Source organism: Cynocephalus volans, chromosome 7, assembly GCF_027409185.1.
Source record: "Cynocephalus volans isolate mCynVol1 chromosome 7, mCynVol1.pri, whole genome shotgun sequence".
In the NCBI taxonomy this organism is placed as follows: Eukaryota; Metazoa; Chordata; class Mammalia; order Dermoptera; family Cynocephalidae; genus Cynocephalus; species Cynocephalus volans.
The window spans coordinates 161,881,281-161,906,660 of NC_084466.1; the positions used below are offsets into that span (position 1 = coordinate 161,881,281).

Sequence of the window (25,380 nt, forward strand, 5' to 3'; positions counted from 1 at the left end):
GTGTGGCCTCTATCCCACTCTGTCTCACTCGGGCACGTGCCTGTGTCCTCCTCTAGAAGAGAGAAAGGTGGCAACCCTCCCTTTTGTATTCTCAGAGCTTAGCACACATCCCCTGCTCATTAAATGTGAAAACTACGACAGGGTTCCATAAATTTTTGTTAAATCAGCCTCAAATGAATAGCCTCCATGCCTAATCTGCGCTGGGTATTGTTGAAGGAAAGCAATAGGATTAAATCTTCATTCTGAACTGGGTGCCCCTCAGGCTTTACCACCCCACGGCCGCCCCACACTCAGTGACAAGCTAGACACACTCCTGCCACGCATAGTTGTGTTCAAGGGTCTGGTTTGTCTCTGCAGAAGGAGGCACAAAGGCCAGGGAGGGAAAGAGATGCAGAGTCTGTGTCTGGGGCAGAGTCTGGAAGGATCCAGGTGCAGACTCCAGAGTTCTCCCTTCTGGTCCATGCAGATCTGCCCCTTCCTCCAGCAGCAAGATGCAGCAACATGTGTGTTTCTACCCAGGGAGTCTGGCCCAGGACGCAGGGCTTAGGGTCCCTGCTGGGCCTGGTCACATGGGTGCTTCTACCCCTCGGCCAGCCACAGCTACAGAAGCCCCAGACCCCAGCAGGAGAGCAGGTGCCCACCATGAATTGCCATTGCACAAGCCATCCAGGCAGCTGGAAATGCAGGGTTCTGTGCCTCAGCTCACAAAACCCTTGTCCATTAGTCACCCCAGGAACATGCCAAAAGCTGGGTCCCCACGAGCCAGGGGCCACCCTATGAGCCAGGGGCTGCCCCATGAGTGACACAAGGCCCACTGTGTCCACTCTGCTGCAAAGGGGATGGGTTCTCAAAGAGAACCGTGTTGGATTCATTCATGTCTAACTCTATGGGCAAGACAAAGAGAAGAAACGTTGAGAGAAAGAGAAACTGGCTAGAAATATTAATATTGAAAGGAAAAGACATAATGCACCCCGAGCTGACCCCTTTCCCACCAGACGGAAGCAGAGAGCTTGGTACCCACGTCTACAAGACTAACGTGCTTAGGACTTTATGCCAAAATCTCAGTCTGGATTTGTTATTTCACTGAATTCTCGTTTAACCTTTATTCAATCCACTTCTCTTACCATGCCTCTAGTTTAACAGCACAACCGTGGTAGGCACTATGGGACAGGCGATGACCATGGGCCCCGAGCATGCCACTGGGATCCTAAGCACAGCCGCTCTGTGGCTGCTGTTTCCACGTCTGTTAAGTTAAATGGGAATGTGGCCGAACCACGCGGGTTTCAGGTAGGCTGGGCCTGCCCCACCCGTCAGCACACTTTCAGGGAGGGCCTTGGAGCAGACAAACCTTTCCACATTTTCTGCTTCCTCCACCATCTGAAGGGAAGCCACCTCGGAAGCACATAGAACTTCTTGCTGTGACTTTATAGATGCTGAGGGCTAATTCCCAATTTAGCTGCATGTAATTACATCCTAATTTTGCAGTCTGTTCTGCCCTTTCCAATAAAGTGCACCTAAGTGGCCTCCATTATTTAAGGTCTGCTGGTGCTGTTGCTATTTGGAAGGGCATTCACAGTAGCACTCCCATGCGTGCCATGGGCCCGTGCCATCAAGGGATGCCCATTCTGCACTCGCCAACTGGCAGTGCAGTGGTGCCAGTGCTGTTCAGGCTCTGGGCACAGCCAGGACCCCCTTCTTGGGCCACAGTGGCAAATGCTGAAGACTGCCTTGGGCTTGGGACATGCTCGTGGCCAGGCACCTGGCCAGAGCTAACCCACACAGAGCCCTGGGAACAGCTGGCAGGAACTCATACCCATGGGCCAGTCCTCAGGACAAGCTGCTTCAGAGCCAGCTGGGGCCACAGTCGGGGGACAGGCACCAGTCAGCAGGCAGGGGCGTAGCTGGCCCACCTCCTTCAGTGCCTGATGCTCGTGGAGCATGCGGTTCATGGGTGAGGCCAGAGGGCTGTAAAGGGCAGAGGGGATGAGGAGAGGACCCACAGACACTCGAGTGGGGGCAAAAGTCCCAGGGGGTGGTGCGAGCTCTGAGACTTAATGAAGCAGCCCCTCCCCCAGTGCCCACCTCTCCGCATGGATCCTTGAACCTCAGGCCAGGAGGGGCCTGACAGTGAGTCTCTCAGCCCAGCCCTGAGCTTTACAGATGGGGAAACCGAGATCAGAGGGGTGCGGGGCTTGCCCAGAGCCGTGTCTGGGCCAATCGGTGCCTCATGCTCTGATGGCCTTTGGACTCCATAGACACAGTACACATCTGACCCTCCCACACCAGCCACTATGTCTCTTCACCCAGAGCAGATGTGCCAGACAGAACAAGGGCCATGGAAGGGGACTCCTTCCACATTGTCTGCTGATCAGCAGCACTGGCTGAGGACCGGGAGGAGGCCACGTGGCACCTCGGGCTTCTACACATGGCCCCTTCTCCACCTCCAAGGGAGCCACCCCCAGCCTGGTGCTCACATGTTCAGCTCCCTGTGCAGGAGCGCAGAGGGTTCCAGAGCCTCAGCGGGCTGTGCCAGAGGCCCAAGGCCAATGTCCGGGTCCAACAGTGGCCTCTTGAGGCCACACATGGGCACAGACATTCTATGCACAGACCTCCATCTAGAATGGAAGGTCTCTCTAGGGCAAAACTGATCACACAGCCCCCGCATGGCACCTGTCACCGAGCAGATCATAACAAATGGTGCTGTGATGTTTTACTGGGTGTCATTAGTCACAAAGCATCCTAGTCACGTTTCTGGACACAGGCATCTTGGTGCCATCTGCAGGCGATGTCTGGTGCCCAGGACGGACATCGGTCTCATCCCCACTCAATGCCCAAGGCCTCGGCCCACCAGCTTTGCTCCAAGAAATAGAACACTGTCCCCCACCGTCCTCGGAGGTTACAAAATGCAGATGAGCAGGATGTGTGCTGGCGAGGAACTGTAGTGGCTTCAAGGCCGTGCACTCAGGCACGCCGACGTAAAGGGCTCTTGTATCTTAGCTGAAATTGCCAGTCTGATTTCTTGGAATCCAGAAGTCATGATCAACACAAGGAACTCTACTTGGGCCAGAGTCAGCATCTCCCAGATGCATCCTGTGTCTCAGGGACATAAAGGGCCCCATCGCAGTGCCAGCGGGCTCCTGAGCTCCGGCTGCCCCACTCCATCCTCCTGCACTGGCCGGCCCCGCGCGGCTCCTGGGTCTCCGTCCGCAGCTGCTCACACCCCCTTGGCCTTATCAGCCTCCTGTCTGCACCTGGAATCTGCTGGCTTTCCTGGGACGAGTAACCCCCGCGGGCGTAGGGGCTCTGGGTGCTGCGACCTCTGGGGGACAGTGGCACCAGCATGTTGGGCAGTCCTGGGGGCTTCTTCAGTGGAAGTGTGTTTCAGATTATAGGGGTGGCTCAATAGAGGGGGTCCCAAAAGGGCCGAGTGGTCAACCCTCAGAGGTGCCCTGGGCTTTGTCCTGTCACTGGTAAGGGTGAGCCCCGCCCTTCAAGCGATGGATCCTGACACTGAGTCCACACCGCACCCAAGCAGCCATGAGCCGCCCTCCCAACCTCCTCCTCCCTGGGCTGTGTGAACGTCCTTGGCAGGGATGCCCAGTGGATGAAGCTATTTAACCTCCGTGGGGAGGTCGCAGGCAGGATCAGGCTAGGGGGTCAACTGCAGGCGTTCGTGGGGGACGGACAGGCTCCAGGGTAAGGAAAATGGCCAAGGCTCTGAGTCTGCGAAAGCTGGGCCCTGGATCTGGTCAAAGAATGGAACTCACAAGGCCACAGATGGACTCAGCTCAGACACCTGGGCCCCCAAAGCATACAGGTAAACTGAGGACATTGCAAAAGTGCAGCTGTGGCTGTGCAGGGCCTGGCAAACCGTGAGAAGAGTGGAGAGGCCAGGCCTCGTCCTGCGCCAGGACATACTGCGACTGCGGGAAAACTGTAGTGAACAGCAATCGAGGAAACATGAGGAGGGACCACAGGATGACGTCGTCCCCAACGCCAGACACCGCAGTGCTAGAATTGCCGCAGGGCTGAGTGTAGACCCCGTCTACGCACTGGAGCGCTGGCCCGGCGGGCACACACAGGCTCAGCTCCCGCCCAGGGAGCCGCGTCTGTGGCTGGTCACCCACCCCAGCCACCCGGGGCCACCCAATCCTGGGCCTCTTGTTGGAGATGCTGATGCCGTGTCCCTGCCCGTCCTTGTTCAAGGAAAGGCACAGTCCGGCTGCCCTTACGGACCCAGGACATTCCCAGATGCAGTCCTGACACCACAGTGGAGGACGCTGGAGGTCAACACAGTCCCCGACTCACGTGTGCCCTCAAGAACCTTCCCAGAGAAACACCCAGGACAGGACGGTCAACCCGGGATCCACCAAAACCTCGGGCTCCCCCCGCTCTCCGCGTCCTCCTCCCGCTCTCCGCGTCCTCCTCCCGCTCTCCGCGTCTTCCTCCCGCTCTCCCCGTCCTCCCCCCGCTCTCCCCGTCCTCCCTGCTCTCCGCGTCCTCCTCCCGCACTCCCCGTCCTCCTCCCGCTCTCTCCGTCCTCCCCCCGCTCTCCCCGTCCTCTCCCCGCTCTCCGTGTCCTCCTCCCGCTCTCGCCGTCCTCCCCCCGCTCTCCGTGTCCTCCTCCCGCTCTCCCCGTCCTCCTCCCGCTCTCCCCGTCCTCCCCCCGCTCTCGGCGTCCTCCTCCCTGCTCTCCCCGTCCTCCTCCCGCTCTCCGCGTCCTCCTCCCGCTCTCCCCGTCCTCCCCCCGCTCTCCCGGTCCTCCCCCCGCTCTCCCCGTCCTCCCCCCGCTCTCCCCGTCCTCCCCCCGCTCTCCGCGTCCTCCCCCCGCTCTCCCCGTCCTCCCCCCGCTCTCCCCGTCCTCCCCCCGCTCTCCCCGTCCTCCCTCCCGCTCTCCCCGTCCTCCTCCCGCTCTCCCCGTCCTCCCCCCGCTCTCCCCGTCCTCCCCCCGCTCTCCGCGTCCTCCTCCCTGCTCTCCGCGTCCTCCTCCCGCTCTCCCCGTCCTCCTCCCGCTCTCCCCGTCCTCCCCCCGCTCTCGGCGTCCTCCTCCCTGCTCTCCCCGTCCTCCTCCCGCTCTCCGCGTCCTCCTCCCGCTCTCCCCGTCCTCCCCCCGCTCTCCCGGTCCTCCCCCCGCTCTCCCCGTCCTCCCCCCGCTCTCCCCGTCCTCTCGCCGCTCTCCCCGTCCTCCCTCCCGCTCTCCCCGTCCTCCCCCCGCTCTCCGTGTCCTCCCCCCGCTCTCCCGGTCCTCCCCCCGCTCTCCCCGTCCTCCCCCCGCTCTCCCCGTCCTCCCCCGCTCTCCCCGTCCTCCCCCCGCTCTCCCCGTCCTCCCTCCCGCTCTCCCCGTCCTCTCCCCGCTCTCCCCGTCCTCCCCCCGCTCTCCGCGTCCTCCTCCCTGCTCTCCGCGTCCTCCTCCCTGCTCTCCCCGTCCTCCCCCCGCTCTCCGCGTCTTCCCCCCGCTCTCCGCGTCCCCGTCCCGCTCTCCCCGTCCTCCTCCCGCTCTCCGCGTCCTCCTCCAGCTCTCCCCGTCCTCCCCCCGCTCTCCCCGTCCTCCCTGCTCTCCTGGTCCTCACCCTGCTCTCTCCGTCCTCCTCCCGCTCTTCACGTCCTCCTCCTGCTCTCCCCGTCCTCCCTGCTCTCCCCGTCCTCCTCCCGCTCTCCCCGTCCTCCCTGCTCTCCCACATCTCTTTCTGCTCCTCCGTCCCTCCTTCTTTCCTTCTCTCCTGTTCTCAGCCCCTCTGTATGAGACGTGGCTCTCCTGTAGACCTTCTCTCCTCCTCCTCCTTTTTTGTCTTTTCTCCACCTCCCCAGCCTTCTTCTGTGTCTTTGCCTCGACTTCTCAGGTCTCTGTGTTCAACAGCGTCATTTTCTGAGACTGACTGAGCTCGCCGGAGGTGCTTGGCTTTGCTTCTGCTCCAGGTGAACCCATGTCCAGCAGCAAGGCCCCAGGGTCCTGTCTCTGTGGTGTCATTTGTGGGGACCCAGACACCTTTTCTCTGTGGCCTTGGGCTGGGGGCCCGAGCTAGCCACTGCTGGCTGAGGACAGGGTCTAATGTCCTCCCCATGGGCCTGTCCACTCCATCCACACGGCCCCTGGGCCCTCAGAGTCTCCTCCCAAACCTCCCAGCTCCTGCATGGTCTACAGCCTCTGCCATGCCCTGAACCTCACTGTCCATCACTGGCCTCCACAGCTACTCCATCCCCCATGTTCTGAGTCCTGTATCTTCCCTGGCCCTGCCCAACCCTCCTCCCACCCACCTGCCCACCCCCATGCCTCCCCTTTACCCACCAGCTTCCCCCTGCTCTGAGCTCCTTCCCACCCCCGCCCACGCACTTGCTCTCTCAGGGGAGCAGGCAGGGCCCCAGCGGTGGCCCAACTAGGATGGTCATGTTTGCCTGTTTGCTACAGAATCTCTCACCCAGGGAGAGTGAGGTTCCATGAGGAACTTCTGGGGCTCGTGACCTTGCCAGCTGCCTGCAGGGCTGGGGACCCTCAAACCTTCAGCAGAAATGGGGGGACCTACATGATCCCCTCTCATCACAGTGTGGCACGACACCTCCTGCAGGACACCACCTGTGCTGCACTGCAGTGGGCCTGAGCTCAGGCCTCCCTTTCTGCCCGTCCTTTTCTTTGGTGACCTCCTGTCCATCAGACCTAGCCCTTGGGCCAGTTCCAAGTCAGGCAGGGAGTGGGTTGTTACCCCACAAGGTGAACTAGGGCCCTGAGGGGAAGTATCTGACTGTCGGCCACTTCGGCCTGAGTCACACGTCTGGGGCTGAGGCCACCAGTTCATGGAGGAGGAAGGTTGGGGGCTCATGCTGTCTCTTCTGACCCCCCAGAAGGGGTCGTTTCTCTTCCAGCCTGTATTAATCTGTTTCTGTTGCATATAGTAGAATAACTTGAACTGGGTAATTTATAAAGAAATACAGTATTTATTGCTTACAGTTTTGGAGGCTGGGAAGTACAAAGTCCACATCTGGTGAGGGCCTTGTTCTTGGTGGTGACTCTTCGGTGATGCAGGGTGTCACACGGCAGATGGCAGAGCAGAGAGAGATCCTCACATGCTCTCCTTTTAAAGCCATCAGAACCACACCCATGACCACCATTGAACCATCCATTGACCAGTCCATTCACTACTGCATGGTCCCACAATCCAATCACCTCTTCAAGGCCCACCTTTCAATTACCATAATAGCATTTCCCACCCTCTTAATGCTGTCACAGTTGGGATTAAGTCTCAATGAACTTTTGGGGGGACATCCCATCCACAGCACAGCCTGACCCTGAGCTGCTACCCTTGGCTCCAGCTTCCTCCATGGTGGACAGTGGATGGCACAGTCCATGCCATCGGGACAGCCTGGCCCTGTGCAGGGAAGACAGGTGTTAAAGTCAGACTGTAAGCACAGCTCTAGAGGGCTTGCTAATTGTAGCTAGGAAAACATGAAGAGGGAATTCTCACACCAATGCCCATTTAGAATATTAAAGCTGTCTTAGAAAGACCTGTGGTGTTGAAAGTTAGAAAACCCTACAGGCTTGCGCTTGCCATGGGCTGAAAATCATAAGCACCAGATACATTGCCTGAATGGCCGGGACTCTGTGTGCTCGTGACAAGACACGTGCTTGGTGACAAGACATGCTTGGTGCTTGGTGACTCTGCGTGCTTGGCGAAAAGCCCTGCGTCTCGCTGAGTGTGATGCATGCTGCATTCTGTCTGCTGGGGCGTGGACTTGGCCAGCCACAGAGGGCTGCTCCCCTGCAGCCAAGGTGGGATGAACCATGCCAGGATTATTAGGGGGCAGATGCAGGTCAGACCCCAGCCCCAGAGCAGGACAGAGGGATCAGAGGGGACATCCCTGTCCCCAGGGTGGAGCATCCCTGCCACACCCAGTCCCTGGGAGCAGCTGTGCTGGGGTCCAGGGCTCAGTCCCAAGGGCTTTTGTTCCATGCTGAGTTGAAAGGCAGGAAAGGGAGGCACGAGCCAGCATCAGATCTCCCCATACACCGTCTGGTCCCTCCTGCAAGTGACAGAGGGAAACTGTCTGAAGTGGGGAGAGAGAGTATGTGTAGCCCCGAGCCACCATACTGTCCTGGTCCACAAGACCCCGGACCCCTGCGGCACTGAGAAGATGCCCTGCAGGAGCCCAGAATGAGCATGTGCCAGGCCGCCTAGCAAACACCCACAGAATGGTCAGCAAAGGCACGTCCAGCTCAGAGCCCTACAGAGGTGAGGCTGAGCGGGGCCAAGAGCTCCATGTGGCCACGTGGGATGTGCCCCAGAAAGCATCCGTTGTGGCTGCAGGTGTGGCCAGGCAGGGCCCACAGCTGCTGGCAAAGGTTTTGGTCTCCAGGATGCCCTCTCCGGCTGGTGGCCAGCTGTCATCCCCACCCCTGGCCTGTCCCTCTGCTCCCTTCCTGGTCACCCTCCATTCTCAAACATCCAGGAGGGCAGTTGGTGGGGAGTCTGGGCAGGAAAACACCAGCTGGTTAAGCCAACCCAGATGACTCGGGAGGCCTGGACATGCCCCAGGGTGCACACATCGGCAAGGGCTTCCAGATCATTCTCTGGTCTCACCATCCTCGGGAATTGAGGCCCAAGAGCCTCTTCCCTGCTTCAGTTCCCCAAACTGCTGGGCCTGCCTTTTCCTTAAACGGCAAGACCCCCAATGGCCCCTCCACCCAACCGCTGCTGCGGTCTCCGAGGAGGCCTCAGGGCTCACAGGGGCTCCCCTCGCAGGGCCCACGTCCTGGGTCACCGCCTCGCTCCTCCGCACCTTCCCCCAGTTTGCATGTAGCTGGTGCTCTGACCCCTGTTGTGATTCAACCGCTGTTTCGTGTGGGCACCTTGTGGGTGTGCATGCGTGTGAGCATGTGTGGGAGAGTGCACTTCGCAAGCGTGAGTGTTTCCAAGTTTGGGGGTGGGGGTGTTTTTTGAGGTCCACATTGGAATAGTCTGTAGCTACCGCTCACTGCTCTCCGTCGCTGTTCCAGATGGGTTTGTGACCAGACCGCAGCTAACCTCTCCCTTCTGCTAACAGTTCCACGTTGGCCTCCGAGTGCTTGTCCCACCCGCGGCTTCAGCTAACTATTGTCTCCAAGGCAGTTTGACTAATCTTTTACGAGCCCCCTCCCTGTGAGAAAGTCCCCGGTGCTGCACCCCACTGTCTGCTCTTGGGTGTTCTCCCATGGCATCGGCTGCTGTGACAAATCACCACAAGCTCAGTGACTCAAAACAACACAGATTCATCATCCGACGTTCTAGAGGTCAGAAGTCCAAAATCAGTCAAGGTGTGGGCAGGGCTCCACCCCGTCTTTCCCTCCCTCTTTCCTGAAGCCGCATCTTCTCTCCCCTCTGACCTCTTACAAGGACCCTGGGATTACATCAGCCCCACCCAGCTAGTTTAGGACAATCTCCCCATCTCAAGATCTGTCCCTTACTCCCATCTGCAAAGCCCCCTGTGCCATGTGAGGTGACATGTTCACAGGTTCTGGGATTCGAACATGGACATTTTTGGAGGCTGTTATTCAGGTGCCCACAGGGACCAATTTCCGGGTCTCGCCTATGAATGCTTATTTATCACTGCCCCACGTACTGATGCGACCCCCCCGCCCCCGTGCCCCACACGTCCCTTTGCCCTGATGAAGTGCCCACGTGCTCCGGGCTGCTCTGGGCTCCCCCTGGGTGAGCTGCCTCTCGTAGCGCCCCCTCCGTCCATGCGGCTCTCTGAACTCCCACCCCGTTCTTCTGGACAAATTAGGATCTGGGTCACAGTCTCCAAGGGGGAGCAGCTCGGGTTTCACCAGATTCAGATTTGCCCTTCCTTTCTAGAAACTTTCACCTGGGCTGGTCTGACCCCAGAAGCCAGTGACCTCAGGATGTCCGAGCGGCCGTGCCTCTCGCTGCACCTGCCCTGGACCCCGGGAGACTGGGCACCGAGCTGGGGGCCTGTTCCTCCAGGCCCTGCCCTTCCCAGGGGATGTACCCGTGGTGCTGATAGAGCCAGAAGACGGGAACCTCCGTGATTTAAATAGTTTAACGTCACAAAGATGACACTCCAGAAGCTGGGAAGCCCCCAAGGCTGGGGCTCAGCCCCCACCGGAGAGGCGGTGGCCACAGCCCACCCGGACACCGGCGAACAGAGGCCGATGCAGAGGGGCCCGCGCCGGGGCCGCGGGAGGGTCACTGGGCCGGGCAGGGCCCCGGGGTCCGCACGACCGCGCGGTGACCGCCCGGTGACCGCCCGACGGTGGCCAGACCCGCGGCGGCCTGCAGCGCCCCCTGCTGGCGGAGCTCTGCAGAGGCTGCTGAACGGGCCCCGGCGGGACCACCGCGGCGTCCCCAGGTGGTCGCGGGTTCGCCTTCTCGCGCAGGGCGGCCGCCAGCCGCGCCGGCACCCGCCGAGGACATCAGAGCGTCAAAGGGGACCTCGCGATCGGGTCACCTGCGGATCTCTGCCGAGGGCGGGGGACTGCGGGGGGCGGCTCCGCCCCTCTCCGCGTGCGCTCATCTGCCCGCGTCCCCCGTGCGGTCTCCCTCCTGCGCTCCGGGGCTGGCCTGGGGGCGCCCGCCCGCTCTCGGAGCGCCGAGAAAGCCGCGCGGGGCCGGGGCCCCCCTCACGCCCCTGTGGAGACAGACTCGCCCGGCCACCCGCCCCCGGAGGTGCTGAGCGCCCGGGCTGCACCGACAGGTGAGGGCCTCCTCCGTGGACGGACGGCAGGTGGAGGACGGAGCGACTCCAGGTGTGCAGGGACGCACGGGGCTGAGGGGTCTCGCAGGAGGGGCGTCCAGAGGGGCCAGGCGGGGGTCCAGGCGGGGGCTGGAAATGCCAACCTGGGTAGGGACCCGGCCCAAGGCAGGGCCCCTGGCGGTGCCTGGTCCCCGGTCCCCGGTCAGGCGCTTGTTGGTCCATCCGTGTGGCTGCGCGTGTCAGAAGCGTGCGCTTTGACGCTGAGCGGTGCCGCCTGCGGTGACGGTGACCGTGCCGGGTTGTCTCCACGTGCTGCTGTGCATGGAGCCCGGTGTCTCTGGTCTGGGCTATTGTACATAAAACTTCTGTAAACGTCTCATTCAGGTCTCTCCGTGGACACATGTTCTCATTTCCCTTGGGTACATGCCTGTGATTGCAGCTTCTGGGTGGCAGGTGAGTCCGTGTCTGGTTCCACCCTGCAGCAGCCTCTGTCCCACCGCACTCAGGGAGCCCCAGCTGTGACACACGCTGCCGGGTCGCTGCCGCTGGACTCTCTGACACAGCCGCTCTGGCCTGTGGAGTGACATCTCCACAGTGATGGGACTTTGCTTTGCATCTCCCTGATGGGTAATAACGTCCACACTTTTTCATGAGCTTGTTGGTCATTTGATGTCCTACTTTGTGAGGTGGCTGTTCAAATCTTCTGTCCATTTTCACTGGATTTTTAAAGGTTACATATATCCAGTTTTGTGTAAATCCAGAATACACTCCCTGCTCAGAAGAGGTTCCGTGAATATTTTCCCGTCTGCAGCTGCCTGCTTCTTTCCCTGACAGTGACCTTGGTGAGCACAGTTGCTCATATTGGTGAGGTCGTCTCTATCCACTTTTTCACAGCCATTAACTGTCTGTTGGCCACGAAGAAACCTCTGACTGCAGCCACCTTGTGACCACTTTTCCTGTGTTCTCCTGATTCCTTTATGGTTTATCTTTTACCTGTAGGTCTATAAGCCATCCCAAATCCAGGTCGTGAGCAGTGTGGGTTAAAAGTTAAGTTTCCATGTGAGTATTCTGTCTTCCCACCACTGATTAGAGAATCTCCTTTCCCTTTGGATTATTAGATGCCGCCACAGAAAATCAATCAACTGTATGACTGTGAGTTTATCCTGGACTATCTTGTATGACTGTGGGTCTACCCGGGACTCCTCCTGTACCACTGTGATCCTACCATTGACTAATCAAGTATGACTGTGGGTCTATCCCAGACTACTCCTGTGTGACTGTGGGTCTAGCCTGGACTACTCCTGTGTGACTGTGGGTCTAGCCTGGACTACTCCTGTGTGACTGTGGGTCTAACCTGGACTACTCCTGTATCACTGTGGTTCTAGCCTGGACTACTCCTGTGTGACAGTGGGTCTGTCCTGGACTACTTTTTTTGTATTTTATTTTTTTCGAAGTAATAAACTTCATTTTTATAACGCTTTTAGATTTGCAGAGAAATTGAGCAGAATGCACACAGTTCTCGTCCCTTGCATGCACACGGTGTCTCTAATTATTAGCATGTGTCATTAGGGTGGTGCATTTGTTACAATTATGATCGATATTGATATATTATTATTAACTCTGCATTACATTAGGGCTTCCTCTTTATGTTGTACGGGTCTATGGGTTTTGCTAAATGCGTAATGTCATGTATTCACCATTACAGTGTCATACAGAATAGTGTCACTGCCCTCAAAATCCTCTGTGCTCCACCTGGTCATCCCTTCTACCTCCCTTCTTCCCAGAAACCCTGAAAACACTGATTTTTTTTTATTACCTCAAACGTTTATCATTTCTTTGCATTGGGAACAAAGTTCTCTCTTTTAGCTAATTGAAAGTATACAATAAATTGTTGTTAATTGTAGTCAGCCTACAGTGCTGTGGAACCCTAGAGCTTATTCCTCCTGTCTAGCTGTACTTTTGTGTCCATTAGCCAGCCTGTCACTGTTCTCCCTAGCCTCCCCCTGGCCTCCGCAGCCTCTGGTGACCACAGTCCATTCTCTACTTCTGTGTGATCCACTTTCTTAGCTTCCACATGAGTGAGAACACACAGTATTTCTCTTTCTGTTTCTGGCTCACTTCACTTAATGTAATGTCCTCCAAGTTCATCCATGTTGCCGTAAATGGCAGGATTTCATCCTTTATTATGGCTGAAAATATTTACTGTGTATATATAGCACATTTTCTTTATCCATTCATCTGTTTGCAGATGCGTAGGCTGATTCCATCTCTTGGCTGTTGTGAATAGTGCTGCAATGAACACAGAGTGCAGACATCTACCTCTTCAATGTACTGATTTCCTTTCCTTTGAATATACAAGGGTACTTCAAAAAGCCCGTGAAAATGGATATTATGAAAAAAGTGCACAGGGATTCAAAAATTTTTTGCACCAAAATAAACTCGTAGTAAATTGTTATCACATGTTTGAACAGGATCTAGTTTGAGGCACTAAGAAGGATAAGACATCAGTTTGAAAACAGCCCCTATCAGAACAACATGAATTTTGCTAAAATAGAAGCAAGAACAAACACCAAATTTATGGTGAACCTTGGGTGGACGATGGTGAAATCAATGATGTGCTACAAAAAATTTGTGGGGACAATGCCCCAAAGAAATCAGAAGTTTACAAATGGATAACTAGTTTTAAGAAGGGGCGAGACAATGTTCAAGATGAAGCCCACAATGGCAGACCATTCACATCCATTTGACAGGAAAAAATTAGTCTTATTAATGCCCTAATTGACAAGGACCAATGGTTAACAGCAGAAACAATAGCCAACGCCATAGGCATTTCAATTGATTTAGCTTGCACAGTTCTGACTGAAAAATTACACTGAGCAAACTTTCTGCTTGATGGTTGCCAAAATGGTTGTGCCCAGATCAACCACAGGCAGGAGAAGAGCTTTTGATAGAAATTTTAAACAAGTGGGATCAAGGTCCTGTAGCATTTCTTCAAAGAATTGTGACAGGAGAGGAAACATGGCTTGGCCAGTACAATCCTGAAGACAAAGCACAATCAAAGCCATGGCTACCAAGAGGTGGAAGTGGTCCAGTCAAAACAAAAGGGGGAAGGTCAAGAGCAAAGGTCATGGTAACAGTTTTTGGGGGATGCTCAAGGCATTTTGCTTGTTGACTTTCTGAAGGACGAAAGAATGAGAACATCTGTTTATATGAGAGTGTTTGGAGAAAGTTCATCAAAACTTTAGCAGAAAAACACCCAGGAAAGCTTCACCAGAGAGTCCTTCACCACAACAAGGCTCCCGCTCATTCCTCTCATCAAACAACGGCAATTTTGCAAGAGTTTCGATGGGAAATCTTTAGTCATTCACTTTACAGCCCTGATTTGGCTCTTCCTGACTTCTTTTTGTTTCCTACTCTTAAAATCTTTAAGGGCACCCATTTTTCTTCCTTTAATAAAGTAAGAAAGACTTCATTGACATAGTAAATTCCCAGGACCCTCAGTTCTTTAGGGATGGACTAAATGGCTAGTGTCATTGCTTACAAAAGTGTAGTGAACTCAATGGAGCTTATGTTGAGAAACAAAGTTTGCATTTTTTATGTTTATCTCTAAGTACAATTTTTATACAACTTTTTGAAATTCCCTTGCATACCCAGTAGTGGACTTGCTGGATTATCAGGTAGTTCTACTTTTAGTTTTTTAAGAAACCTCTATATTGTTTCCATAATGACTGTAACTAGTCTACATTCCCACCAACAAGAGTTCCCCTTTCTCCACATACTTGCAGCATTTGTTATTTTCTGTCTTTTTGACAATAGTCATTCTAATTGGAATGAGATAATTCTCATTTTGGTTTTGATTTGCACTTCCCTAGTAATTAGTGATGTTGAGTGTTTCTTCATGTACCTGCTAGCCATTTGTATGTCTTCTTTGAAGAAATGTCTATTCAGTTCATTTGCCCATTTTTTTATCAGATTATTTGGGTTTTGTTTTTTGTTTGTTTGTTTTTTGCATTGAGTTGAGTTTCTTGAATATTCTGGATATTAATCCCTTTTCAGGTGTGTAGTTTGCAAATATTTTCTCCTATTCTGCAGGTTGTCTCTTCACTCTGTTGATGTGTTCTTTGCTGTGCAGAAGCTTTTTAGTTTGAGGTAATATTTTCACATGTGTTGCCTGTGCTTTTGAGGTTTTCTTCATAAAGTGTTTGCCTCCCCCGCCCCCAATGTCCTGAAGTGTTTCTCCTATGTTTTCTTATAGTATTTTCATGGTTTTGAGTTTTATATTTAAGTCTTCAATTCATTTTGTGTTGATTTTTGTATATGATGAGAGATAGGGGTCTAATTTTATTCTTTTGCATCTGGCTATCCAGTTTTCTCAGCATGATTTATTGAAGAGGCTGTCCTTTCCCCAATGAATGTTCTTAGCATCTTTGTCAAAAATCAATTGGCTGTAAATACATGGCTTTGTCTCTGGGTTTTCTATTCTGTTCCATTGCTCTGTTTGTCTGTTCTTACACCAGTACCATGCTATTTGGGTTACTATAGCTTTCCACTATATTTTGAAATCAGGTAGTGTAGTGCCTCCGGCTTTGTTCTTTTTGTTCAGGATTTCTTTGGCTATTCAGGGTCTTTTGAGGTTCGATACAAATTTTAGGATTGTTTCTTCTATTGCTCTGAAGAATGTCACTGGTATTTTGATAGGGATTGCATTTGGTAGCATAGTCATTTTCACATATTAATTCTTCCAATCCATGAACTTGGGATGTCTTTCCATTGCTTTGCAATCTCTTCAATTCCTTTCATCAGTGTTTTTTAGTTTTCCTTGTAGCGATCTTTCACCTCCTTGGTTAAATTAATTCCTAGGTATTTTATTTATTTATTTTGTAGCTATTGTATATGAATTGCTTTCTTGATCTCATTTTCATTTTGCTCATTATTGGTGTAGAGAAATGCTACTGATTTTTGTATGTTGATTTTGTATCCTGAAACTTTTCTGAATTTGTTTATCAGTTCTAAGAGGTTTTTGGTGAAGCTTTTAGGATTTTCTAGATATAAGATCTGCAAACAGAGACAATTTGACTTCCTCCTTCCCAACTTGTATGCCCTTTTTTTTTCTCTTGCTTAATTTCTCTGACTAGGACTTTCAGTACTATGCTGAGTAAGAGTGAAGAGAGTGGGCATCCTTGTCTCATTGCAGTTCTTAAAGAAAGAGCTTTCAGCTTTTACTGATGCAGTATGACATTAGTTGTGGGTTTGTAATGTCCCTTTTTCACTTCTGAGTTTAACTGAGTCTTTTCTATTTTTTTCCTGGTTAGCCTAGCTAATGGTTTGTCAACTTTATTTTAAAAAAAAAAAAAAAAAACGACGAACATTTTGTTTCATCAGTCTTTTGTATTGTTTTTTCTTAGCCTCAATTTTGATTATTTCTGCTCTGATATTTATTGTCTCTTTCCTTCTGCTAATTTTGAGTTTGATTTTTTTTCTTGCTTTTCTAGTTCCTTTAGATGCATTGTTAGGTTGTTTATTTGAAATTCCTCTACTTTTTTGATATAATTATTTATTGCAATAAACTTCCCTCTTATTATCGATTTGTCTATATCCCACAGGTTTTGGTATGCTGTATTTCTGTTTTCATTTGTTTCAAGAAATGTTTTAATTTCCCTCTTAATTTCTTCTTTGCCCATTGGTCATTCAGGAGCATGTTGTTTAATCTCTATGTGTTTGTACAATTTCAAAAGTTTCTCTTACTATTGATTTTTAGTTTTATTCCACTGTAGTCAGATAAGATATATGATATAATTTCAATTTTTAAAAACTTTGCTGAGACTTTTTTTGTGGTCTAACATATATAGTTGATCCTAGAGAATATTTAACTGAAGAGAATGTGTATTCTGGAGCTTTTGGATGAGGTGTTCTGTGAATGTCTGTAAGGTCCATTTGGCCTACAGAGCAATTCAAATCCTATATTTCTCTACTGATTTTCTGTCTAGAGGATCCATCTAATGCTGAGAGTGGAGTGTTGAAGTCCCCAACTATTATTGTACTAAAGTCTATCTCTCCTTCTAAATCTAATAATATTTGCTTTATATATCTGAGTGCTCCAGTGTTGCATGCATATGTATTTACCATTGTTATATCCTCTTGCTGAATTAACCCCTTTAACATTATATAATGACACTCTTTTTTTCCTTTTTATAGTTTTGACTTAAAGTCTGTATTGTCTGGTATAAGTTTAGCTACTCCTGCTCACTTTTGGTTTTCATTTGTGTGGCTTTTTTTTTTTTTTTTCATGTATCCTCTTTTAGCCTATTGTGTTTTTACAGGTGAAGTGAGTTTCTTGAAGACAACATATAGTTGGGTCTTATTTTTTTATCCATTTGGTCAGTCTATATATTTTAATTAGACAATTTAGTCCACTTACATGTGAGATTACTGAATAGGTGAGGACTTACTCATATCACTTTGTTTATTGTTTTCTGCTCGTTTGGTATGTCTTTTGTTCTTTTCTCCCTCTCTTATTTTCTATCATTGCAGTTTGGTGGGGTTTTTTGTAGGGATAAGGTTTGATTCCTTTCTCTTTCCCATTTCTATTCTGGCTTTACAAGTGAGTTTTATCCTTTTCATGTTTTCTTGATGGTAGTTATCATCATTTCGCTTCCAGATGCAGGACTCCCTTGAGCATTTCTTGTGAGGCTGGTCTGATGGTGATGAATTTCCTCAGTTTTTGCTATCTGTGAAAGACTTAATTTCTCATGAAGAACTCCTGAAGAAGAGCTTTGCTGGATACAGAATTCATGGCTCGCAATTTTTTTCTTTCAGCATTTTGAATATATCATCCTTTTCTCTCCTGGCCTATAAGGTTTCTGCTAAGAAATCTTCTGTTAGTTTAATGGGGATTTCCTTATATGTGACTTGGCACTTTTCTCCTGCTGTTTTTAGAATTCTCTTTGTCTTTAACTTTTGAAATTTTGACTATAGTGCTCCTTCGAGAGGACCTTTGGGGTTGTATATATTTGGAGACCATTGAGCTTTCTGGATCTCTATGTTCATCTCTCTTTCAAAACATGGGAAGTTTTCAGCTATATTAGTCCATTTCAGTTGCTTATAACAGAATACCTAAAATTGGATAACTTATAAAAAAATGAAATTCATTTCTTACAGTCCAGAGGCTGGGAAGTCCAAAGTCCAGGGAGCACATCTGATGAGGGCCTCATTCTTGGTGGTGACTCTCTACAGCGAAGCAGGATGTCACATAGCAAATGTGCTGAGCAAGAGAGAGCTCACCTCCTCACTTGCTCTCCTTTTAAAGCCATCAGAACCACTCCCATTACCACACATTAAACCATCAATGGATTGATCCATTCAGGAGGGTACAGTCCTCACAATCTAATCACCTCTTAAAGGCCTGATGGAGTGTGGATGTGTTGCCCCCTCCAAAACTCATGTGGAAATTTGATCCCCAATGTGGCAGTGTTGGAAACTGATTGAGACATAGGGGCAGATCCCTCATGAATGGATTAATGCTCTCCCTGGGGGAGGGGGGATTAATGGGTGAGTTCTCGCTCTATTAGTTCCTGTGAGAGCTGATTGCTTAAAAAGACCCTGGCACCTTCTCTCTCTCTCTTCCTTCCTCTCACCATGTGATCTGCTTGTACCCACTGGCTGCCTGCCACTTTCTGCCATGAGTAGAAGCAGCCTGAGGCCTGTACCTGATGCAGCTGTCCCAGAATCATAAGCCAAATAAATCTCCGTTCTTTGTAAATTACCCAGTCTTAGGTATTTCTGTTATAGCAATACTAAATGGACTAAAACAAGGCCCCACCTTTCAATTACCATATGAGGATTCCCCACCCTCTTAACTCTGCTACAGCAGAGATTACACTTCCAATATATGAAATTTTAAGTGACACATTTAACCCATAGCATCAGCTATTATTTCATTAAGTAGGTTTTTGATGCCTTTAACTTTCTCTTCTCCTTAGGGAATACCCATAATTCAAATATTTATATGCTTCATGCTGTCTCATAATTCCTGTAGGCTTTCTTCACTTTTTTAAAATTCTTATTTATTTTTTTTCTTTTCTCTCTCTCTCTCTCTCTCTCTCTCTCTCTCTCTCTCTCCCCCAGATATAATTTCAAATGATGTACCCTTGAGTTTAGAGATTCTTTCTTCTACTTGATCTAGTCTACTTGTTGAAGCTTTCTACTGTATTTTTTATTTGATTCATTGAATTCTTCAACTGCAGGATTCTGCTTTTTTTATGATAACTATCTCTTTGTTAAATTTCTCATTCATATCATAAATTGTTTTTCTGATTTTTTTGAGTTGTCTATCTTGATTCTCTTGTATTTCATTGAGTTTTCTTAAAATCATTAATTTGAATTCCTTTTCCAGAAGTTCATAGATTTCCTTTTCTTTGGGGTCTGTCATTAGCATGTTATTGTGTTCCTTTGGTGGTGTCATATTTCCTTGTTTTTCATGTTTCTTGTGTCCCTGCATTAATAACGTCTGTGCATCTGGTGGAACAATCACCTCTTCCAGACTCTACAGAGTGGGCTTTATAGTCTTACACCTGCAGTTGGGTCTTAGTGTGCTGGGAATGGTTTGGTGATTCCGGTTCTGTTTAGATACAGTGGTATAGTCTCCAAGCAGCTTCTTCAACTGTGGTCAACATCTCCAATACCTGTGTGTGCCTCAGTGCCCTAGGCTGTAGAAGTTTGTGGCAGCAGTGGTGGTGCTGTAGGTTGTTAAGGTCTCTGGTGACAAGGGCTTTTGTGGTCCTCCAATTCTCATTTTCCCCACAATGGGGAGACTTTACTGAGGGCATTTCCTCTTGATATTTGATATGATCCAACCTACAAGCAGCTGCAGATACAGTTGCTTGGATCAGCTGTGCACCTGGGATCCTGGGCTCAGTATCTCACAAACCTATCATGGCACAAAGGTCTTGGGTGCTGGTTCACCATCTGGCAGAGTTGGATATAGATTGCCCACAGTGCCAAGATCTGTGACTCTAAGGTACCCCGGGCAGCTTTGTCCCAGTGGGCCAGGTTGTAGCTGTGACTCTGACCCTGGGGGTCAGGGCACAGCACTGACCCAACTCTGAGAGAGAAGGAGTGCCCTGTAGGTTTGGACTCAGGGAGTAGAGTACAACTGCAATTTGGAGACCAGAGCAAATGAGTCTCAGTAGTCACTTGGTTCCTAGGAAGTGAGGCACTGCATAGTAGTGACTCTAGCCCCTGGAGTGGTGAGACTTGGAAGTATTTCAGCCTCTGTGAGGTCAGGTGCACTGGCAACAAGAACCCAGAATAGTGAGACACAGCTCTCATTTGGGCATTGGGGTCAGGAAACAGTACAGCACTCATTTCACTCCCTGGGGAATTCAGTCTGTAGGAGAACAGTCCAGCTTCAGAGAAGTACTAGAGTTGCTCAACCCCTAGGGCAGGGTGCTCAGATCAGCCCCTGCTCTATTTCCTGGGATGCAAGGTAAAAGTCAGCTCCTCCCTGAGATGCACAACTGCTCAGGTCAGGCAAGCGGCTTCTCTGTCAAGACACCAGTTCCCCAGGGGGCACTGATCTGTTTTGACTCAGTCCTGGGGGAGTGGGGCAGAGGCACACCTGGGAGGGGTAGTTGAGGATTCCCCAGAGGAAGTGCACAGCTTCAGCTCTAGCCTGAGGAGGAGGGGCATGGCTGCAACTAGAAGGGGTAGGGGGAGTGGCTTCTCTACTGCGTAGCCCCTCACAGTAGGGTGTAACAGCTGCCTGCAGCTCAGTGTTGGGAAGTCAGGCCACCAGGTGGGGGCTATTTGGGGGCAATTCAATGGCAACTTAGCCTCTGGGATGAAAGGGTGTCACTAACCCCAGGGTAAGACACCCATTAGCAGCAGTTCCAGTTCCACGATGGCATAGAGCAGTAGCCACATGGGCCACAGAGGGCAGGACAGTGTCAGGGAGCAAAACTATGTGGACTCTAGGCAGCTCCCTCAACTGGGCTTTGTGCCTGTGAGGACTTCCCAGGTACCCAGTGGTGAAGATTGGAGTTGTCCTAGGTGTTAATTGGGGCTGCTGGGGTCTTCACGCTTACCTCTTCACCACAGGGAGAAGCTCCTTCTGATTCCCACTGATCCTGGCTGGGAGATGATGTGGTGACGGCCAGGTCATTTCTTCTGTTCTCTATGTGGCTATCATGGCTTTTTGTGCTCACTAGCATTTCTGTAACTCTTTGATGTGCTCTCCAGCCCTCTCCTTTAGTTATTTTTGTCCAATATAGTTGTTCATTTGTTGTTTTTTTCTGTCTTTGTGGGAGAGACAAGCAGTAGGGATTTTTGGTAGACAATCTTTCTACACCCTCTCCCGAACTATTCCTGTATGACTGTGGGTTTATCCTGGACTGATCCTATATGACTGGAAGTCTACCCTGCACTACTTCTGTATGTCTATGGGTCTACCCTGGGCTACTCCTCTATGACTGTGGGTCTACCCTGAGCTATTTGTTTATGGCTTCAGGTCTACCCAAGCTACTCCTGTAAACCTGTGGGTCTATCCTTTATTACTGTGGGTCTATCCTGGACTACTCCTGTATGGCTATGGATCTACCTGGGCTACTTCTGTATGACTGTTGGTCTTCCCTGATGTACTCTTGTGTAGCTGTAGGTCTATCCTGGACTACTTTTCTATGCTTGTGGTTCTACCCTAGACTACTCCAATATGACTGTGGATTTAACCCTGGACTATTCCTGTAAGCCTGTGGGTCTAGCCTGGATTACATCTGTGTGGCTATGGTTCTACTCTGGAGTAATTCTGTATTTTGTGGGTCTATCCTGGACTACTGCTGTATGACTGTGGGTCTATCCTGAACTACTCCTATATGCCTGTAGATCTTCTGTGGACTACTCCTACATGCCTGTGTGTCTATCCTGGACTACTTTTTTATGGCTGTGGGTCTATCCTGGAGTAATGCTGTATACCTCTGAGTCCATCCCAGAACACTCCTATATACCCATGCATCTATCCTGTACCTTCTCTGTATGACTGTGGGTCTGCCCTGCACTACCCTTGTATGACTACAAGTCTATCCCGGACTACTCTCCTATGACTGTGGGTCTGTGATTTTCCTTTTGTCAGTTTATCAGTCCTTTCTCCAAGATCTCATTGTCTGTATTATTGCGGCTTTTTAGTAAGTCTTGAGGTCAGATAATGTGAGTTTTCCAAGAAGGTTTGCTAGTCTAGGTCATTTACATTTCCATATAAATTTTAGAATCAATTTTCAGCTCTTACAAAAAGAGAATCTCCTGGGATTGTTTTTGCAAATATGTTTTTATGTCATTGTTAAATACATTTTTATTTTATTTTTCAGTGTTTCCTGCTAATGTGTAAATACATAACTGATATTTGTACATGAATTTTGTATACTTTCTAAATTCACTTACTAGTCCTAGTAGTTGTCTTGCAGATTCCACAGAACTTTCATCTAATCAGTCATGTCATGGAAACATGTTTACTTCTCTCTTTTTCTTTATCTGGTGTCTTTATTTCCTTTGTTTTCTTTGTTACAAAGACCTCCACATTGTGTGTGAGAGGATTGATGAGGGGACATTTTTGTCCTGATCCCAAGATTAGAGGGGAAGCATTCAACAGTCCAACGTTAAGCATGATGTTAGCTATATGTTTTTCAAAGATGCCTTTTTACAAATTGTGGGAATTGCGTTCTATTCCTAGTTTGCTGAGATTTTTAATAATGAATATGCATTTAATTTTGTCTAATGGTCTCACTACATCTATTAAGACAATTGTACTGTGATTAGATGTTGAGCAACATTGGTTAATTTTTATGAATAACAAACTAACTTTGCATTTTAGGTAAATCTTACTTGCTCATGATCTTTTCATAAAGTTGCCAGATTTTACAGGAATTTGTATCTGTGTTCATGAGGGATATTGTAAGGTAACGTACTTACTTTTTTTTCTTTTTTTTTTTTAGTGTTTCTCTGGTTCTGGTATCAGGCCTACGCTGTCCTTATAAAATAAATTAAGAGGTGTTCTCTCTTCCTTTTCATCTGATAGAGATTATATAAGATTGGTGTTATTTCCTCTTAGATGTGTGATCAAACTTACCAGTGAGCATCTCTGTTACATGTTTTTAGATATTGAATTTAATTTTCTTTATTAGATATAGAGCATTCAGCTTTTCTAATTCTTTGTTTTAATTTTGGTTATTTGGGTTTTTTTCAAGGAATTTATCTTATTTGTTAAATCTACAAATATTTGTGTTTTTTCTAGTTATCTTATTAATTTCTCATTTAATTTAATTGTGGTCAGAGAATATACTCTGTAAGATTTCAATCCTTTTAAATTTATTGAGACTTGTTTTGTTGTGCATCATATTCATAGTGAATAGACAATGTGCACTTGAAAGGAATGTAGAGATGCAACCATCAGGTGTGATGTTCTATAAAGAGCAATTATATCAGAGTGGCTAATATTATTGTTCACGTCCTCTATTTCTTTACTAATTTTTTGTCTAGTTTTTCTGTCAACTGCTAAAATACAGATATTAAAATCACCAGCTATGATTCTGGAATCGTCTATTTAATTTTAATTTTTTAATCTATTTTAATTGCCTTTTAACTTTGTCAATTTTTGATTCACATATTTTGAGTCCTTTCTGAGGCACGCATGTTTGTGGTTGTGCTGTCTACCTGACAAATGCACACTGATATCACAGGAAATGCCCGTTCAACTCCTTATCTTAGAGTCTACTTTACCTGCATTAATGCAGCTGCTCCAGTCTCCTGAGGCTCACAGTTTGCACTACGTGGCTTTCTTGTCTGTTTACTTTAACACACTTGTGTCTTTATAGTTAGAGCACTTCCACTCTAGACAGCATACAACTGGGTCTTGCATTTTTGTTTATTCTGACAATCTCTGCCTTTGAGTTGGAGTGTTTAGTCCATCAATAAGTAATGGAATTTTAATTTGATTGGATTTAGTCTTCATTTTACTTTTTGTTTTTTGTTTTTATCTCTTTTGTTGTTGTTTTGGTTTGGTTTTTGTTCTTCCATTACTCCTTTACTTCCTTCTTTGGATTGTTTTAATATTTTTTAAAATTTCATTTTAATTTATCTATGAGCTTTTTGCCTATTTTTTGTGTGTGTGGTCGCTTTAGGTATTAAAATCCACAACATTTTCACAGTCTATTTAGAGAAAAATTGTACTATTTCATGTAAAATGTATCTAAAAACCTTGCAACTAAGACCATTTCTCCTGCTGCCATCTTTTATGCTACAGATACCGTATATGTCAACCCTGCATATACTGTAAACTCCACAAAGCAGTGTTAAAATTCTTTCTTTAAATGGTCATATGTATTTTGAAGAAATCAAGAAGAAACAAAATATTTTATTGCCCTAATAATTAGCATTTCTAGTGTTCTTCATTCCTTCCTGATGATTCTTTCCCTCTGCTACAATATCCCTCCAGCCTGAAGAACTTCATTTAGCATTTCTTGAAGTAGAAGTACAGGTTGGCTGATAACAAATTCTCTTAGTTTTACTTTTATCCAAAAGTGTCTTTATTTCACCTTCATCCTTAAAGGATATTTTCTTTGGATTTAGAATTGGGGGAAGCTGATTCTCTGGAGGTCACAGTGAGGGACAGTAAGTGGGGCCATCCTATCTATATCCACCCATGGGTCTAGGACCTGTGTGATGGTGCTTGTGCAAGATGTGGCCCTATATTATTGGTTTGGGGTGTTGCAAACCTCCAGGAGGATGGCGCCCCTTCTCGTGCAGAATTTTCTGGAGCTAGCCCCTTGGCAGCCCCATGGAGAGAGGCTGTCGTCACCCGGCAGGTCTAGCCACTCTGGGTGGGGCTGCAGGGATGGCTAGGCACTGGGTGTTGAGGCAGCTAGAGGTTCCAGGGTTCCCCCACAGAGCTGGGATGGCCCTGAGTTTCTCACCCTGAGGCTATGACTCAGGTTTTAAAACACTTTCACTGGCCAGTCGCTGAACACCAGCAGCTTGTGGGGAGGAGGGCATGACCTAGACCCTCTCTGAGAGAGACTCCCAGAGGGGACCCAACTGAGCCACAAGTGCCTGGCAGGACAACCCCTCTGCGTCCTCTGCGGTTGGGTCCTGGCTCCCTGGATCCCACTGCCATGCCCTCAGCACCTGTCCCGCTTCCACCCAGGAGAGTCCTACTGCTCTGATTGTGGTGGCAGCATGCAAACAGGGTGCACCAGAGCCCCATGTGGGTGCTGGGCCTGGCTGCCAGTGAGTGGAGCAGGAGGAGGGGCCTGCACCAGGGTGCCCAGTCGGGGGTCGATGCTCAACCATTCCTGACCTGCTGCTTGGCCCAGGACCCCCAGGGCCACCTCTCCTCTACACATAGAGAGGAGGAAAGATGCATTGTCCTCGGAGGACCCAGGCTGCGTTTCGAAGGGGAGTCAGCACCTTCTGCTCTCTGGCAGGTTTTACCTCATCAGCGGAGGGGTTCCTTTCATCATCTGCGGGGTCACGGCTGCAACAAACATCAGGAATTATGGGACGGAGGACGAGGACATGGCGTAGTGAGTACCAGCCTCCCATGAGAGGATGGAGGGTGGGACGGGTGGACACCTGCCCGAGTCACCTCCCCAGCCAAGAGCAGCCAGGGAAAGGAGTACCCATCGGGCATCCAGAGGCATCATAGCTGCTCGTGGA

At 49.4% G+C, this 25,380-nt stretch overlaps 1 protein-coding gene across 1 annotated transcript in view; it reads left to right on the forward strand.

Moving 5' to 3' along the window:
* Window positions 1-25,380, forward strand: part of ADGRA1 (adhesion G protein-coupled receptor A1) — a 42,710-nt gene that overhangs the window by 15,350 nt on the left and 1,980 nt on the right. Inside the window, 1 exon segment of the mRNA XM_063101627.1 lies at window positions 25,149-25,247. Within this exon segment, the coding sequence (XP_062957697.1) occupies window positions 25,149-25,247 (99 nt within the window).